This window comes from Lissotriton vulgaris, chromosome 7 (assembly GCF_964263255.1).
Source record: "Lissotriton vulgaris chromosome 7, aLisVul1.2, whole genome shotgun sequence".
Lineage (NCBI taxonomy): Eukaryota > Metazoa > Chordata > Amphibia > Caudata > Salamandridae > Lissotriton > Lissotriton vulgaris.
The window spans coordinates 1,500,047,192-1,500,066,429 of NC_141695.1; the positions used below are offsets into that span (position 1 = coordinate 1,500,047,192).

At 45.8% G+C, this 19,238-nt stretch overlaps 1 protein-coding gene across 1 annotated transcript in view; it reads right to left on the reverse strand.

Annotated features, from left to right (window-relative positions):
- Positions 1–19,238, reverse strand: part of LOC147705871 (fer-1-like protein 4) — a 1,142,165-nt gene that overhangs the window by 239,204 nt on the left and 883,723 nt on the right. The window contains exons 32-33 of the mRNA XM_086932323.1: positions 11,217–11,265; positions 7,213–7,322 (exon numbers count right to left, since the gene is read on the reverse strand). Of these exons, the coding sequence (XP_086788449.1) occupies positions 7,213–7,322; positions 11,217–11,265 (159 nt within the window). The remainder of the gene's footprint in view (positions 1–7,212; positions 7,323–11,216; positions 11,266–19,238) is intronic.

Here is a 19,238-nt window from a genome sequence, read left to right on the forward strand (position 1 = left end):
TTAATTCGCAATGTTATTATTTCATGATAATATATTTTTTTGTTTAATAATCTTTAGTACATTTTCCTACACTGCCTACATGTAAACATATAAGTAGCTAATGTATACACCTAAATCTTGTTCTAGAGCTCAATGTGACATGAATATCTATTTTCACTCTACCCATAAGGATACACACAAAATATGTACAATCATAAAATGCTCTCCTCTTAAGATAATCTTGTTTAAGATAGCTTATCAAGTCAGTGTAATCATGTATCTCTGAGTAATAAATCAATTTTGATGACAGAAACTGGTAATTTAGTTATATTACTGGACCACAGACTGGAAAAGTTGTAGAGGAATGAGCGGCATGACCAAGAAAACATTTTTAAAAAATCATGTGACTTTCCACTGCTCCCCACCTTTCCAAATAGTCAGCAGAAGTGGTTACAAAAAAGTCTTTATCCCAAGTGTCTCTGGAGATGGGACATAAGTAAAACCTACCCAACCCCAAAGCAAAATCATCCTGTTTGACAATACGCCTATCCATCAATTGTTGTTTTTGCATTTGTCACCCAAAATCTCTGCATCACTGCAAAAACATGTAGAGCCCCATATCCACTTCTATTTCCAAACTAAACAGTTCAAAACGTACAATTTTGAAAAAAATGCATTTATTATTTGTCATAGATGAGAATATATATGTCCGAAATATCAGGTTTCATGCTTCTCAGGAGGGAGATGGAATATTACTGAAAGGCCCAGGTTATGTATCTGAGAGGTTAGGGCAGGGTTTTCAAAACTTTGCTATGAAGAGGTCTAATTTTGATTAAAAAACGTTTCCTGATGTACTGACAAATATTATCACTGTTACAATAATCCCTTCAGACATCATTATAATAGTGACCAACCCATGTAGGTTTAGCACTAATAAAAACTCTAACATATCAGGTACGGTTACATGGAGAAATGTGACAAAAAGCCTTACTAAAATGTATTAATGAAATAGTAGCCATGATAACATCTGCCTTCTAGCAATAATGAAATAATATTAGCATAGGTCTCCTCAACTCTGTATGAATAATTATTCACATATTGGTTTTAGTATATTTTGGGAAGGCAATCATTTTGAATCCACACATAAATGTACCCGTTTCTGAACACACATACATGATGCTATCACATACAAACTGTTTATCTTTGGTAAGCAAAGTCAATTTCCTGAATTATTTCCTAAATCTGTGAGTAACATGGTCCCTTGAACACAGGGAGAGCCCTGAGCATTAAATGTATGAGAGAGAGAGAGAGGTATTGAGGTTCCTCATTAGACTACACTTAGGGTGCAGTTTGTATTGACTCCTGCTTTAGAATAAGAACGATGAAAGCCTTTGAAGGACTAAACAGAGCGAACGCAGATTATAGACAGAAAAAGGTAGAATACTCTTTGAAAAATGGTAATATAGCCCCCCCACCAAAAATCACTTATCCATATTATCAGGATCAAGTTGGAGTTGAAAGATGTGTTTGACCTCAAGACAAGTAAATAATATAGGTAGGAACATTGAAGTCCCCTTGAATGATATAAGGGTTTGCTCAGTGGGTGTCCTTTTAGATTACCAGCTCAATTGGGCCCCCCTATTGAATAAGAAAAGGGGAGAATTTACAAGGGCAAATGCAGCGCTCTTTGACTTCGCTGCGAGAATGGGTAACAGACCAGTGGCGGCCATGCTGAAGGTCTATCGAGCAAAGAGTATCTCGATAGCCAGTTACGGAAGTGATCTCTGGGGTTATTGTAACCTAGAGGGTTTGCAGGTGGTGGAAAATACATTTTTAAAACAACTCTTGTGTGTACCTCAGGGGACTCCAAATATGTCTGTACATGAAGAGACCGGCTTGCCCTTCATTAGTGATATCCTGTCCCTGCGACCCTTATTTTTTGGCTACATTGCTGGCTTAACAAACAGCTGGGCTTAACTCATAGCCTTTTAAGAGAGATATTGAGCCTAGATTGTATGTCCAAAATCCCATGGATGAAATATCTTAAAACTACCTTTAACAAGGAGGGTTGCCTGGATCTGTTTTTAAATCTGGCAGGAATCAATAGGAAGGACATAGCTTTCATCAAACAGTCATTCATAGCACGGAGAGTAATGGAAAGGGAGGAAAAGGACCTGTTGAAACCCAACGTGCGACTACATTTGATGCTCAAAACAATGCCTGGTGTGGAACCTTATTTATTATGGCCACTACCAGCCTATGAGCGTTTTTTATTAACTAGGTTCAGGTTTAACATGTTCCATCTTTTATTAGCAGTCCCAAGGGGTAGCCATAAAGGGTCAGTGTTAGCATCCTGTGGATGCGACAACCTGTCTCCACAGGATTTGCTGCACTTTATGTTTTTCTGTAAATATTATGATTTCCCAGGGCTCTTTACCTTAAACCTATTTTAAAAAAATAGAATTTTGTACAAGGACGTCCCTCATTACTTTATTTACAACTGTTAAACTATGATTGTACACCACATGTGGCAGCCTTCTTAAAAAGTGTAATAAAGCTTAGAAAAAGTCTGGATAATTAGAACAGCATAAGCAACTGCCCGATTGATGCTCCCTGTAACATGTAACAGCTAGTCTTTTTTTCTTAAATTTTATGGAAAATTGTTATTTTAAATCGGTGTATTGTGTAATATGTAATTTAACTGAAAGTTTTTACTGTATTTTATGTATTTGAACTTTTATGGTTTTGTACAAAAAAAAACCGAATAAAGTATTTTGAATGAATGAATGGGTTTGCTCAGTGGCTTAGAATTATAGATGTGAAAAAGGCAAGGAAATATTTCCGGACACTTTAGTACAAGAGAGAAGAGGAACTATATTTATGCAATCATATTAAAAAGGTAAAAGTGCGTTTTCTGAAGTATATTTGAGGAGCTGGTACATGTTCATTTGTATATGTTTTCATAGCTTTTTTTTAATAACTTTTTTCTAGGATGGGCTGCTTCCGTTCATGTAGCTACTCCTGTCTGAGACTGGATGCTTTGTTTCTCTTGTTAACTGTAGAATTAGGAGACTGCTTTGAGGCACACAAATCGTAGCAACGTGCCTCCAAAAACTGCCCCAACAAGACAAAATAAAAACAATTTATTCATTTATAGTTCATATAAGGTTCATGCACCAACGGGTGTAAAGAAAACTTTATACATACATCAATGGATTACTTTATATGTAACCAGAGAACATTTTGAAAAACAGAATGTTCAACAGAAGAAGTATGGCTCTTGGAGGGAACTTATAAAGCCTGTGGTTATTTACAATTTTATTTTGGTATTGTGAAGTCAGGCAACCACTGCGCCCGGGACTTCCAAGATGGCGGACAATATCGACCAAGATGACAAGAGCTGCAGCTACGTTTCTGTATAGACTTCTGTCAATTGAATGCCATATCACGGCATGATAACTATCCCATGTCTCGGGTGGACGATATTGGTAGAGAGGCTGGGAGGGTAGGGGTCATGTCTACAATTGACCTGACAAAAGGAAGGTTGGCAGATACCCTCAACCAACAGCATGAGAAAAGACAGCCTTTTTGAACCCCTTCAGGGCTTTATCAGTTTATGGTTCTACGATGCGGCCTTCATGGGGCCTGTGGTTCCTGGAAGAGACTCTTGGATGTATTATTGCAGGCTCATCAAGCCTACGTGGTAGCATACTTAGATTGTATATATTTGTATACAGTCCTGGTTGGGAAACACACCTGCAACACCTGGGACAGGTGTTGTAAACCTTGAATCAAGCAAAGCTCACTTTAAACCCAATGAAGACCACCTTTGCCATGGAACACATCGAATATTTATGCTTCACCATACATACAGGGGGTCATCTGACCACAACTTAACAAACTCGAGGCTGTTCAAAAGATTCAACAGCTCTCAATGAAAAAAGAGATAGGACTCGTGGGATACTATTGTAGGTGTGTGCCACAGTTTTCTGAGATCGTGAGTCCCCTCACAGACCTCCTAACACGCAAGCATACAGGGAAACACAAGACATGGTCTGAGGTTCAGTTGCAAGGCTTCCAACAATTGAAGAATGCCTTGCATCAGGCTCCTGTTCCTATGTGTCCCAACTTTGACAAGGCATTGGTACTGCAGAGTTCAGTCACAAGCAGATCTATGCCCCATCCTGTACCTGAGCCACAAGTTGTTTTCCAGGAAGGTATATCTGGGTTAAACACCCATCATTCCGCAACTTTTTTCCCTCATACCATCACTCCGCATACTTTTATTACAAAAGTACCATGACTCCGCAATGCCATTATAATGTATGGCATTACATTTTATATGCTTTTACCATGCATACATTCACAACGAAATTCGTTGTAAATGCATGAATGGTAAAAGCATGTTTTTTTTTATATGTTAGGATATGGTAAGTATGGGTATAGGGGTATGGGTTTTGGGGTACTGAGGTATATGTTTTGGGGTGTTTGGGTATTTTAAGGGTTCAGATATAGTTTTGGGTTACCCCTAGGTTGTGTGCGTGGTCGGTGGGTGTCGGGGCTGTTCCTAGTGTTGTCGACCACCAGGAGTCGTCCCAAGCTGAAGGGGTAGAGCCTAGGATGAGGACCTCCGTCTTGTCCGAGTTCAGCTTCAGTCGGCTGTCCCTCATCCATTCGGCGACGGCCTTCATTCCTTCATGGAGGTTGGTTTTGGTGGTGTGAGGGTCTTTGGTGAGGGAGAGGATAAGCTGGGTGTCGTCAGCGTAGGGGATGATGTTGAGGTTGTGCATTCTAGACTAGTGAGATAAAGGGAAAAGGGGTGCCTGGTAGTGGATTAAAGAGGCATGAGTTGGATTGAAGACTATGGATTGAAGACTATCATGCTGACATTTAATAGCACTGGCCGCAGGCTTCTGAGCTGAGCTTTGGGCACTGCCACTCAATCTTTTACATAGTAAGCACTGGTACATGGTTATGATCATATTCAATTAAATTGCTTTAGATCTCTCCACGGCCATCCCTCACCACATAATGTCGCATACAGTTCGAAAGTTGGAAAAAATAAATAAATCGAGATACAGTTTTTTGTAGATGGTGCAATTTGTCTGTTCTTTGAAGTCTGGGATAGTTCTTTGAGTGAAGGATTTCTTTATCTGGCCACACTAGGTGGAAACACAAATGTGAAAGCTTTCTTTGAGGCTATTCCAAGTAAATGATCAAAATAACAAATTGTTGCTCTGAGTAGCTTAATAATGAAGAACAGTTCATTACTGCATATGAGAAGGAATGAGTCCTAGGGAAAGTATTACAATAAGAGCGCACAATCCCTGTTTGCGCCATGGCTCTCCATTAGCTAGGTGCACAAGGCGCAAACAGTAACATTGTCCCCATTACATATAATGCACTTCCCTTAGGGTAGCTGTGAACTTGCGTTGCCCAGGGGGCAGTGAGTTGGTAAAAGATAGACCCTCTGATTGAAGCAGGCAGTTCATCTTTCACAGTGCAGGCGGCTCCAGCCTGCACTTTCAAGGGGTACAGAGTAACTGTACTGCTTTTTGCAATTCACCATTTATAAGAGTAAAGCTACTCAGAAGTGTAGACTTACATGTCTCCACTCCCTGAAAGACGGGGTGGAGCTAAATGTATGTGTGACTACAGCCGAAGAGGAGCTATTGTAAGTCCAGCACCACACTTACTGCATCAACCACCCATAGAAAATAATGGATGCTTGGTCGTAAAATAGAACCCCATAATAAATTACGTTAAATTAAAATAGTTTAATTTAATTTTTTTTAAAAAATATACAGAGTAAATTGAATGTCAAAAATGCTATATATTTAAAATATATTTTAATCATATTTTTTAAATTAAAAAATATCTTAACTAATGTTTCATATGAATGACTCTTTCATCGAACAATGGGTGAAGAGAGTGGAACGGCACTCCTCCTTCTTTTTTTATCTAACCATATGAGCTCTGGAAACCAGTTAAAGCTCTCTAGGCTACAAGTGTGAAAAGTGAAATCAAATGCTGTCTGGTGATGGCTAAGAGGACTCAAACAAAGCCCTCTTAAATAAAGTTTTTCATGATCACATTAGCTCTGACACACAGCTAAAACTGCCACTAGGCTAGATTCTATGAAGCAACCGACCAGTCATTAAATACTATCTGTAACCATCAAACGCAATCCTGTGAAACAAATAAATACAGCCATAAAGCTGCACAGTAATCACCGTAACCAGTTTCATGGGTGATGACTACCTGGGTCATGATAGGGCTTTATCCAACGTGTTCTGTTGACATGCTTCATCAGAAACTTATTATGAATGCTAGTATAGTTTTTGTGTGCTGCCGCTTAAAGGAATTAAGGGCCAGTTCCAAACACTCTGAATCAAAATTTGCGACTGCCAACACTTTTTTCCAAATTTACTAAATTCATTTAAGGAGCGGGTTAAGTTGTACTGATTCCTAAAATGGGTTTAGAAGTGGACAATGAATCACTATTTGGAAGTGGCATGGACCACTGCAAACCAGGGCCGGACTGGTTGTAGCGGGCACCTGGCGTTTCCCCGGTGGCCTGCCAGGTGGGGGCCAGTTTTGGGCCCCTGGGTGGCCATTTTTGTTACCGGAGGGCGGCAATATAGCCCCCTGTAACAAAGCTGGCCAAAACCGGCACTAGCAAACAGCTCGGCCGCACCTCCCTCCTCCCCCTAGGGGGGGCCGGCCAAGCTGTTTGCCAGGGCCGGTTTCTGTTCTAAGTCCTGCCCTGCTGCCCACTCTAAAAGAAACTTTACAAATCGGAAAACAGGCTTATGTAGAAAAATGTTTCTTGATTTAAAAGCAATAACAGACCTGGTGGTCTGCTAAGCAGGCCACCAACCCTGTGATAGCCACCAATCAGAGTGAGGTTAGATTTCGACCTCCCTCATGAAAATGAATACAGTAGTTCAGATTGGAACCTACTCCAATTCTGAATTTTGTGAACTGACCTACTGGTGCATAGGTCAATATGCAAAGCTTTGCACTGGTCACAAATAGCATTATGACCAGTGTATTAGAAGATCTGGCCCCCAGTGCTGGTAAGCATACCTTAGTCTCTGAAACACTGTTTTGGAAGGCAAATGTAGTCTAATTGGTATGGTCAACTGGACATGTATGATTTGGATTCTGTTTTAATAAAATTTGTGTAGAAATGGCCACAGGAGGACATACAGTTACCAAAAAATAACACACCTTTAAAGTGGATATCGCTTTCCTTTTAGGTTTTGCAGTGACATTTTCATTCTGGTTATCATCTTCAGCTTCCATATCCAATGCTCCTTCAGCAGTTAAATTTGCTGCATCTGAAATTATGTGAGATTCATTTACTGTTAGATTCTGTAAACTATTATCAATTGTGGGAAACTTGTCTTAGGATAACTTGTACAAAATGATTGAGGTCCGTTTTCACTCTTGCTTTAAAAAATATCAATACACATCAGATTACAGAAAACCTTACCTTATTAATTGTAGTACCTTCTGGATGTATTTGAAATATTCACATACATTTGTAAAATTGTTGTTTTCTTAAGCCAATCTTCCAATTTGATGTAACACCTTAAGTGGCCATGGGTATACCTAAACTGTCCTTTTCTCACTGTGCTCCCAGGATTCAGGCAATCCCTCACTAAAACAGGCCTAACAGCCATGAGACGGCCAGGGGCTGCTCGTGTTACCTTCTGAAGGGGGCCTTGCCTGGCAGTTAAGGATGGACTGCTCAGATGAGTAGTTCAATGAGTACTGATTTGTATAAAGTTGGCGAAACACCATGCATTGCAATTCTACCAGGAGATTTTGCCAGTGGTTTAAACTATTTGCAAGAATTTCTACCATTACCTTTTATATGTTTGATTTCACCTTCCAAGTCAACCATCACAGCCCTACATTCTCTATCCTACCTGCTGCTGGTTCATAACCCTGCATCTTCCTGTGCCATGATTGCCTGCTCCCTTGTGTCTTTTAAACCACCTGGGCCTGCTCCCTCTCATCTGAAGGACATCACTGCCTGCACCTTCATTTTTAGACACCAGTGCCTGTTCCCTCTTGTCTTATGGGGCACCAGTTCCTACTCTCTTCTTCTTCTTCTCACCTGTGACATCAATGTATGCTTGCCTTCTTTAACATATGTGATCACTTTCTCTTTATTTCCATCATGTTGGTACTACTATTAGCTACATTATTGTCTACAACATAAGTATTTTTCCCCCCTTGTATTATGGGTAATCAGTTCCTGATCCCTCTTGTGCTATTGACAATCAGTACCTGCTCCCTGTATCTTCTAGGGCATCAGCTTCGTCTCCCTCTTACCTTCTGGAACACCACAGCCTGCTCCCTCTGACAATCTGTTGCAATAATACCTGTTTTGTTTCATCATTTGTGACTACAAATGGAATCTGTTCTCTTCTGAGACATTGGTACAAGCCCTTCACTGCACTTTGGAGCACATGGGGAAAGATAGTCTGGTCCTATGTTGTGTAGGTCTTTGTATGTGTTAGTGATAAGTTTAAATTAGCAACACTTGTGAATGGGGAGACAGTGAAGCTTCCTAAGGTGACGGGGAATGGAGGTGTGGCGTGGGAGGTTGAGTGTGAGTCTTGGAGCGGTGTTCTGAAGGTATGGAGTCTGTGCAGGAGTTGTTTGAAGATTCTCCTGTTAGAACTCCTGTTAGAGAGTGTTGCCATAGTCCAGCATGCTAGTGATTAATGGGTGAAATTCCCCATTCCTATATATTCTTAAGTTTACTGAGAGAATCATACAAAATGAACATTTTCAATGTGATCTCGGTCATGGTAGGCAGCATTAACCTCATCCTCCTTCTGTAGCACATATTTAGTGATTCCTTATAACCCTCCTTCTGTAAGCCTTCCCACATGAACTTCACAGAAGGCTAGAGTATCATTGAACAGCACTAAATCTCATTCCCAGTTGGTTTTCATTCTCCTAAACACTGGGTCTCTGTCCTCTGATGCCTTTACTTTGCTAGTGTGGGCCATGATTTTCTTTTGTACGCCGAGGCAGGATACAACCCACCACAATATGAGATGCATAAAAGACAGAAGCCTACTGTTTAAGGGTGTTTTATATATTTGTCCGAACCCTCAACTAGGTCACATCCTTGTTAATGACCATATTCATTGTTTATTGTTACAACCTTTGGGTAGCTCTTCACACTATGAGAGAGTCTAATTTGTGGGGCTTATTAACATGACATTATTTGCAAAGTATGAAATCAGTACAAGGGGGCACTGTTCCGGAGTGGGTGATGCCAAGAGTCAAGCACTTACTAGGGGGAAAGAGTAGAAGCGGAAGAGAAAGAGAGAGGAGGGGGTGCTAGGTCTGGGACTCAGTGGAAAGACAAGCATTGCCTCTTGTTGCCCACACACCCCGAAGGATGTCATGCTTCATCATTGGGCAGTTGCTCCTCATCGGGCCGGCGGTGCAATGCCCTATGGGTCCCCCGGAGGGTCACTTTAGCGGAGATCTTTTAAGAGAACTGCCGTTGAGTGCATGTGGGTGTGTGGATCGAGTACTAAGTGAACAGTGGTATCGTGAGTGAAATGAGTTAAAACTGCCTAAGGGTTACCAGGAGAGCTTTTAATGGAGAGGTACCCTTGACAGAGTAAAAAACCTGTAGGTTAAGCATTACCAACAGAGGCGCAATGTGCCCAGGTAACTAAAAGGTCGACATGTTTCCTGCCTGATTGGTCAAAAAGATCCCTGGCGTTTCTTCAGGACCAGAAATAAATGTGAGAGTGATGCAGTGCATGAAAGGGTAAATGTAGAGGGGTAATATTAGCCCTCCTACCGATCCGAGGTGGCCATCCCCTGGAAAACTAAGGGTAACAGCTGTGGCTAGTTAGTCCACAAGTGCCCTCTTGATCGTGACCTAAAGTGGAGCTAGCAATGCTCCATAGGCTACAAGCGTAAGGTGCCCACACCTTACCGGGGTATATCTTCGGGTGTTAGCTCCATTAAACCTGCTCCGTCCTGCCACCTGCCTGTAGACCATGATTTCAAACACAGATCCTGCAGCGGATGCATTAAGCCACTGAACTACCAGAATGTACTATAGGTAGAGTGTTAGAGTTTATTTACTTTTTCTCTCATATGTGACCCTCTCACTATGCTATGTGCAGCATTTGACTGCTTACAGAGTAATATAACATCACAATCATCCACCATGAACATTGTTTTATCGTGTTTCAGCTCTATTCTTCCCAAATATAAACTCCTTGCCGGCTGCATTTTACATTACTGCATCTTCTTGCTACAGAGATTTCAGCTCAACACAATACGGCCCACCCCACCATTCTACTTCCAAATTAATAACATCTGCATAGACACAAGAGTTCATATGCTCCATAACCTGCTATCTATATTGTTCAATCATAAGGACTACGTGTTGGCTAATATCCAGAGGCTTGACTGGTTGTTTCAACATTTTAGTACACTCACATGCTAACATAGGCTCACTATTTTAGTTGCCTTTTCCAACCTGTTTCGGACACCAGCCCACCTCCACAGTAGTAACCTGTGCCTAATTTTCCAAAATGGTACCAGCCCATCTAGTTTAGATCTGCTCCATGGGTACAATGAAGCAAGTTAGGATTTGTTAACAGCAACTCTATATCTATATTGTAGACAGAGGTCAGATCGGGCTCTTGTATTATTATGGAGGTCCACCATGAATCAAAAAACTGCCCCCCCCCACCTTAGAATCTTAGACAGAGGTGGAAATCAAAGAATGTTGAACATTACCCTTGGTACAGGAAGACAGAAAGAAATCAGAGAGCTAATAATTTCCCATAGAATCAGTAAGATTCCTGGATTTCGCCTGAGTATCAAACAGGAAGGGTAATGGTCTCCAACAGGTGCAACTTCACAGAGACACAGCTTTCTAAGAGCTCTATGCAGGGATCCCTAAGAGCTCAATGCAAGCTCTTTATGTTTACCAAACATAAAAAAGCATCAGGCACACCCATCGCTCAGGTAAATTATATTTTACATTTCAGCAGTCAGGATCTAGCTGGGTGGTTTGCTGGTCAAGGCTAAGGTCTGCAGTTCCCTTATGGCAGCAGAGCAGTCATCTTTCCACACACCTGTATTTGATGTTGGCCTGTTGAATGAATTCCATGTCCCATATTGAGAGATTTTTTAATAACATAAAATTTTTGCTTTGTCACAGAGCACAATCCTACCTGTTTCAGGAGGTTCATCATTGTCAGCATCTTCGTCTTCAACTCTAGACTAAAAGTAAAAAAGAGGCATCTTGAATGTAATGAAGCGATATCGACTGGATTGAGAGCAACAGAAAGAGGTGGCAGAGGAGAAGGGGAACGGGTTAGAGAAACCAAGCGTAGTGTCCTGTTATCCCCATTCCCAATTAGTCGTAGTTGGTGTCTGGAATGCTGGGAGTGAATGATGGAATGGAATTCTGGTGTGTGGTGCGGACGGAAGCTAGGACACAGAAAAGGTTGGAGGGACAATAGCGCCCTGATAGGACTTACCTGCTGTTGCAGTGACCTAAGGGCTTAACATGAAATAAAGACCTGCCCTGTTAACTGAGTAGCTCCATGCCCCCTGTAACATAAACATCAAACTACGGAGAGTCCCTGTGAGAGGTGGAATGGAACGCATCCGTGTGTGACAAATAGGGTTACCAACAGGCAGGGTGCAAATTCAGGACGGTCAGTGTAAAAATTCAGGACAAAGGGTCAAAATTCAGGGAAAAAAATTCAGGACAGAAGGTCAAAATTCAGGACAAAAATTTGGGACAAAACATACGTTTTACAGACATATCAGAGGAGATGGCACAATAATATATAAGTAAGTAAATAGACAACCAAAATAAATACAAGTCAAAATAAGTTTATATAAGGTTGAGCCAATCGTGCACTTCACATTTTTTCAGTATGCGCGCAACTTTGCAAAGCGACATCGGGCCCTTTCTGCAATCAAGATTTGTGCTAGTAACAATAAACATTAATAAATAGTATTTTTTATTTCTATGTTGAAATCTGTCTTTTAAAGGTACAGTGAAAACTGTGTTAGTTATTTATTTATTTTTCTCCAGCATGGCGCCAAGACAAAAGCAGAATGCTTTGCCCTAGTCCCATGCAGGAGAAGGCACCCCATATGCGGTCACTGCAATTGGGCCTATTGTCATTCTAAAGTGCTAATCAACTGCAGTCTATGAATGACAATGGGCCACTCCACAGTCTTTGGGCTGACCGACTAGTCCCCACAGGGGACCCTCATAAGAGGGCGGCCCCCTTAGTGCCACAAGATGGCACGCTGGACAGTCTAGTGTCCAAGGACCCTCTGGGTAGGGCTGGTCATTTCCGGCCAGGGTGGGGGCAGGGCAGAGGTGTAAAGGCCTCCCCCTCCCACCTAGAGGCCTCTTTGGCCTTTCACCCTGACGCATTTTACATCGCTGCATCCCTCGTGCACAGGAGTTGCTGATCTGTGCTCACGGTGAGTGCTGGTCCTCCCACCCCCCCTCCGCTCACTCCCCCCCCCTTTGGGGTCGTAGCTGGGCTGGGCGGCCTGCTTAGGTGCGGGCCGCTGCTGGGGGGGGGGGGGTGAGGTTGCAGCAGTTTGTGCAGGGCTCTGGGGGTCGCCTTTGATTGCACCCGACCTTGGGAGCGCTGTGGGCACTAGGATGGGGGAGAAGAGGGAGCAGCGGGCATCTGCCCAGTATGCCTTTCACGTCGGGGGAGGCTGCAGAGAGGCAGCGGTGGGGGGTGGGGGGGGGGGTCTCATTCCTTCTGAGCAGGGTCCGGTGCCCGTTTGGGTTGGTCGTGTCATGTGCCCCTATTTTCTCTGGAGGGGAGCCCCGCAGCCCCCATCTAGCTCGGCCCGGGTGAGGCACGGGTTACGCGGGAAACAGGCCTTGCGGCCCGAGATCACGGGCGGCGTCTGGACCTTGTACATACCCCGCCTCTCCTGGCACGCGTGCAATTGCGGAGCAGGGTGAGTCTCGGGAAACACGAGGAGTTGTGTCGGTCGTTCGGCGGCCATGCAGGTTAGCGAAGCGCGGGTTTGAGCCAGGGTATTGGCGTATGGCCGAGGTCACAACACATGGGGTCAGCTCACCTCCACAACAGCTTACCTGGTGTGAGCCCGTCCCCCAGCGCCTCTGCTGCCGGTCGTGGGTTCTAGGCTCGGCTCTGCTCTGGGCCCGCACTGCCATCTCCCGTAGTGTACTATGTGCGCCTGAATTTGTTTGTCTGTTTTAAAATGGCGCCCAAGCACGGAGGCCACAACCCCTCCTCGGGCCGCAACTGGTAAAATGGCACATCCCTCAGCCCGCGTTTGGTCAGCCTTTGTCTCCATGTCCGTGCAGCATGTGTAGTCACGCAGACCACTCGACCATTGGGCAACCAAGAGTGTAGCCCAATGTCATAAGCACACTGTCCGCGGTCACCCTGGAACACGCCCCAGGTACCTGCGAACGATTCAAAGTTCACAACCGTCTGCTTTATGCAGACACTATTTCGAGGCTGCCCGGGTACAGGGAAAGCACCAAGACACATACATGTGAGCACACAGTGCTATAAACCGAGGTCTTAATTCCCTCATTGACGAGCATGTGTTTTAGGCAGTTTCGTGCTTTGCCCGTGGGGGAATGTATGTTTCACAATATCAAGTTTTGCCCGCATTTTGCCTGTGCGCGTCCGCTAAGCCGGTCCCTCGTTTAATGTGGGGTTCGTGTTATTTTGGTGACGTTCCTGCTGATTGTAGCTAGGTGGCAGCTAACGAGGAGCATTGGTTCGGGGCTGGTGCGCAGAGTGCCGGTATTGTGCGCAACACCGCTTCTCCCCTCACACCGCGCGTTTCTTCGGGCGGAGCGACTAGTTTCAGCTGCCACTGGGAAGGGCATATTTACCTCGTCTATGCGGTTCTATCCCCGGTGTGCATGCGATCAGTCCACTTGTCGAGTCCTCGCAAAGGGGTAAGAGCTGTCCTGCTCCTATCTGGCAGGTCGAGCAGGATAAATTAAGGATGCTTCCAATGCTGCCATTCAATATTAAAGTGGACTAAATAAAATTTTAATGGTCTTTTGGGGTGGGGGGCAGATGTGTATTTCAAACTGTTACTACAATATATCCAAGGTTCACGTGTAGGGACATGGAGGTTGGTTGAACTGCAGGTTGGTATGCCGGAAACTAGTAACTCCGTGGGGCATAGAGCGGTGACAGCCACCGTATCTCTCCCACCTCAGACATCCAGCCCGGTCCCGCCCACTGTGAGCAGTAGTGCAGGGGTCCCTCTTGTTATGCCCACCGCAACAACACCACCCTTGGTACATAACGTCACAACCGCCTGCTGTTGTCTGGGAGATGCTCATTGGCTTAGCAGGTGCCTCAGGGAGCCAAAGAAGGGATCTGGAGGCGGGATTTCATAGATATTTTCACTCTGCTCATGTTGGGACAAGAGGGCCTGGATGCCGAGAAGATAGGAGCAAAGGAGGATGACAAGAAGGTAAAATAGCAGCCATAGCCAGAAAAGACTATTGCCAACTGCCTGGAGGCGTTTTCAATTTTAGCTTCTGTCACTATGGAGAAATTTCCAGAACAGGGACCTGGACTAGTACAGTATTCTAGGGCCATTCACAATGAGGCGATGAAATAAGGAGGGAATGGCTGGATGAATTATGATAGGGAGTTTTAGGAGGAAGATGTCTCAGTGCCCAGAAATGAGTTGGGATCAGAAAGAGGTACAGCTCTGGATGGAATATATGGGTGCACGGGCACAGCAGAACACAGGTCCCCAGGTTCATGCACAGGGGGGGCAGGCCGCACACAGGGGATCCTTTTATTCAGGCGCAAGGGGCAAACAGTCATTTCGAGGAGCCCGCAGAGGGGGAGGACAGAGAGGAGGTTTCAGGAGATCCCCCAGGGAAATGCCGCCTGTTTAGCAACGGATCATGCTCCTGGGGTAAGACCTGCAAGTTCCAGCACGAATGTCACACATGTGGTGGGCCTCACCCAGTGGCTTCCAGTCAATCTAAGCAGGGCGCACTGCTAGCTGGCAAAGGTGGGCAACAAAGCTGAGGCGGCCAGAACTCCAGTATCCCGTGCTCCCCCCTTCTCAAACCATCTCCAGCACCTGCTCAACATCTGGTTATAGATAGCATCCCAGTCCAATCGGAGAGTTTGTTCGCTGTAGTTCAATCACCTACTCTGGGCCAGTCAACCATAGGCCAATCCCTTGTCAGCTTGACCAACATCACTCCTCTACTCAGACGGTATCCCAATGAAGCAGACAGCCGTTTGCTGTTGTTTGGATTTCATGAAGGCTTTAGGATACCCTACGTGGGAGCTCTGGGCGGCAGAGAGGCCGACAACTTCAGATCGGCGAGAGAACATCCTGAAGTAGTCCGGGCAAAGGTAGAGAAGGAGAGGTCTTTGGGCCGGGTGGCGGGCCCTTTCCTGCAACACCCTTCGGAAAACTTTGTTGTGTCACCCCTGGGAGTAGTGCCAAAGAAAGAACCAGGTTCCTTTAGATTAATTCTCCATATCTCATACCCAGAAGGGGCTTCTTTTAACCATGGGGTGGAGGAGGGCACCCGCTCTGTGTCTTATTGTACTCTGGATGTGGCATTGGACCTAGTCAGGAGGGCGGACAGAGGGGCCTGGTTAGCTAAGGCGGACATAGAATCTGCTTTTCGCTTGCTACCAGTCCACCCGAGCAGTCATCACCTGCTGGGTTTCAAGCTAGAAGGCAGGTAATTTTATGACAAATGCATGCCCATGGGTTGTGCGGTGTCTTGTGCGTATTTCAAAGCGTTCAGTTGCTTCCTACAGTGGGCTCTCCAGGATACCTACGGGGTGGAAGGGGTGACACATTACCTGGATGACTTCTTGTTCATAGGGAGTGACAGCACACTGGACTGTAGGCAGGCCCTTACTAATTTTGACCAATTAGCTGGTCATTTAGGGGTCCCTCTCGCTCCAGGTAAAACAGTGGGCCCAGTTCAGGTCTTAACTTTTTTGGGGTTAGAGATAGATACCATCGCAGGGGAGTCCAGATTACCACCAGACAAAGTTCGGGACCTAGCAAATCTCATTCAATCCTTGGTTGGGCAAGACAGGGCTACATTGGAGCACATCCAAAGATTTTTGGGGAAATTGAACTTTGCAGCCAGAGTCATACCAGCAGGTAGGGTGTTTGCCAGAAGGCTTGCCAGGGCCACTGCCAAGGTCACCAAGAAACACCGCATGGTGACACTGAGTAAAGGAATGCAACAAGACCTGACCATGTGGGCAGAGTTCCTGGTCAACTTTAACGGCTCAGTGATCTGGAGGGTACCCTGGGCAGGCAGCCATGACCTAGCATTATACACCGACACTTCAGGTAGAGAAGGATTTAGGGCCATTTTGGACAGGGAATGGTGCGCACAGAAATGGCCAAATGCCTGGCACAAGAAATAGATCATGACTAATATCAACGTGCTAGAATTGTTCCCCATTGTGGTGGCGTTTCATTTGTGGCCTTCAGTGCTGACAGCTAAGAGGGTCCTCCTATGGTCGGACAACTTGGCGGTAGTGCAGGCCATTAATTCTCAGTCTGCTAGTTGTTCCCTGGTTTTGTGCCTCTTGAGGGAGCTGGTGCGGGCGTGTCTGTACAGTAATGCTGAATGCAGGGCGTGACACATTCAGGGTATTCAGAACACTGCGGCTGATGCTCTCTCTCATTTTCAGTGGCGCCGATTCCGGGAAGCATGGCCGAGAGCGAGAGAGGAGGCGACCCCTTTCCCGGCACATCTCTGGTATCTGCGAAGTGGAAAACCGAATGAAGGGATTGGGGGAGCTTTCCCTAGCACCAAGGACTAACAAGAGATACAGGACTTGCGTGCTGAATTCTGTTCGATAGTGGGAGCATGGGAAGACACCGGGCCCTGGCCCCTTAGAGATAAGAGTACAGTCGTTCATTTTGTGGGCCAAAAACAACAGGAAGAGTCACTCTTGGATCTCAGGCCATCTGGTAGCTATCAGCCACCAAGCTAGATTAAGGGGCCAGGCAGATCCTACGAAAGCCTTTGTAATCAGGGCAGCATTAAAAGGGTGGGCAAGGAGCGAACCAAAGGCGCCGGACAATAGATCACCCATAGACTTTCAAACCCTGCAGGGGATGCCAGATTGGGTACACAAGCCCACTCACTCTGCTTTTGAGGCAACATTGTTTGCTGCCACGTTCAGCATGGCTTTCTTTGGGGCATTTAGATTTAGTGAGTTGGTGGCCAGAGCCAAGAATGACATGTTAGGGGTGGCTTTGAAGATACAGGACGTGCTTCACTCAGGCGATTCCCTGAAGGTAACGTTAAGAAGGTCCAAGACCGATCAGTGCGGGGAGGAAGGGTCTTTTGGTTGCACAGCCTGGGAGAAAGCAAATATTGTCCAGCCAGTCTAGTCGTCGCATACCTTGCACTGCGCCGGCAGCAGACGGCTACCTCTTTCTCCACGCAGACAGCACGCCCCTCACAAAGTCCCAGGTAGAACACATTATGCATGCATGCCTGGCCCTGTCTGGCAGGAATGACCCGAGCAAGCGGGGCAGCAACCACAGCGTTTAAAGAAGGATTGCCCGCAGAGGGTATCAAACAAGTGGGGCGGTGGGAATCCCACTGTTTTAAAAGATACATTAGACCATGAGCTCCAGAACTTGCAGAACGGCATCAGCTCCCGCCTGGGACAAGCAAAAGTTGTTTTGCAGTGAATGTGAATTTAAAATTTTGTATGGCCTGTTGCCATTAAAGTTATTTGGCTGGCAGCGCCCGGTCCCCGGGGCTGATAGCAGTGTGTTGTGGGGTGTATATTACAGGTGCAGTGTGGTGTTTTGTTTTGTTAAAATAAACAAGTTTGCTACATCACATCTCTTTATTCGCAAGGAACAAATGTCTGGGTTATGGGCCACTCGGGTGTCTCCAGGTTGGCACAGTGGTCCGAACACAGGAAGTGGAGGCATGTGTTTTCCAACACCGAAATAACTTGGCTGGGATAGAGGGGCATGCGATGGAATGGATAGTTGACTACGCTACAGCAAGAACTGGGTAGAATATCCCCTCAACCAGACGTGTTAGTGTTGCACCTGGGGGGAACGAACTGCCGGCCCTGGGGAAAAGGACACTGCTCCAGAACATGTGGTGGTCAGAGATCACGCCACGGCCAGTGTGGCATGGAGCACGTTCAGGGCAGGCTTAGAGGCTGCGTGCAGGAGAGTTAACTGTGCAATGCGTAAATTCACGGAGCAAATGGGATTTGGGTTCATAAGACATGGGCAGCTGCACGCTAAATCCACAAGATATTTTGATGAGAATGGGGGACACCTTTCCAAAGTAGGCATGGACTTGTTCCTCCTAGATCTAGGGGAGGCACTGGAAGTAGCGGGATGTAAGTAAGAGAGCTGGCCTGGGTGGGGGGCCCTGGTTGCGACTGTCGCCACACCCAGGGCTGTGGTGGAGTTACAGGACGATCCAGAGGCAGAAAGGTACTCAGGGGTACTCTCTTCAGGAGCACAATGGGTGCTGAGGCCTAATATCCCCAGGAAGTCTGTGCGGTGGACCCTGGGGTGCGCCTGCGCCCGTTTAACCTACGGGCGGTTGGAACCTGTGCAACTGGGGGTAGCTTGAATGCTCCACCCCTCGTAGGGGGGGTGTGAGTCAGAGGGTGGACCAATGGTTCACCGTATGTGGGAGGGGCTATCCACTCACCACAACCGCTAAACACCGTCTGGCCAAGGCCACGATGCAAGTTGGCCCATCAGGTGGTAAGCTGCGAGGGGCGGCTTGCCTTTGGATCGTCTGTAAGATAACCCACCATGTTGGCATGCTAATAAACCTGCAGCTACTTTTCCCATCAACAGTTGTCTGGTCTGTTTATTTATGTAAACATGATTTTGCTGCGTGAGAGCTGTTGAGTGGGGCCGATATTGGCACTATGCGGGCTGACCGACTCATTTTATTTGCACTTCCCAACCTTTGGGCATTTCTCCTTCGCAATCTTGACCAACAAACCCCGCGCTGCGGATTTAAGCGCAGCAGCGGGTTGATTACGATAGTGCCGCCACTTCGCGCCAAGCCCTGGCCACGCCCACTACCGAGAGGCCACGCCCACTTTACCCGATCTGCATAAAGTCGCGCTGATTACGAGTCGCGCTCTATGACACCAACACTCCTGAGGCACAGCCGGGAGGTTTAGCTTGCTAGCCTGCAATTG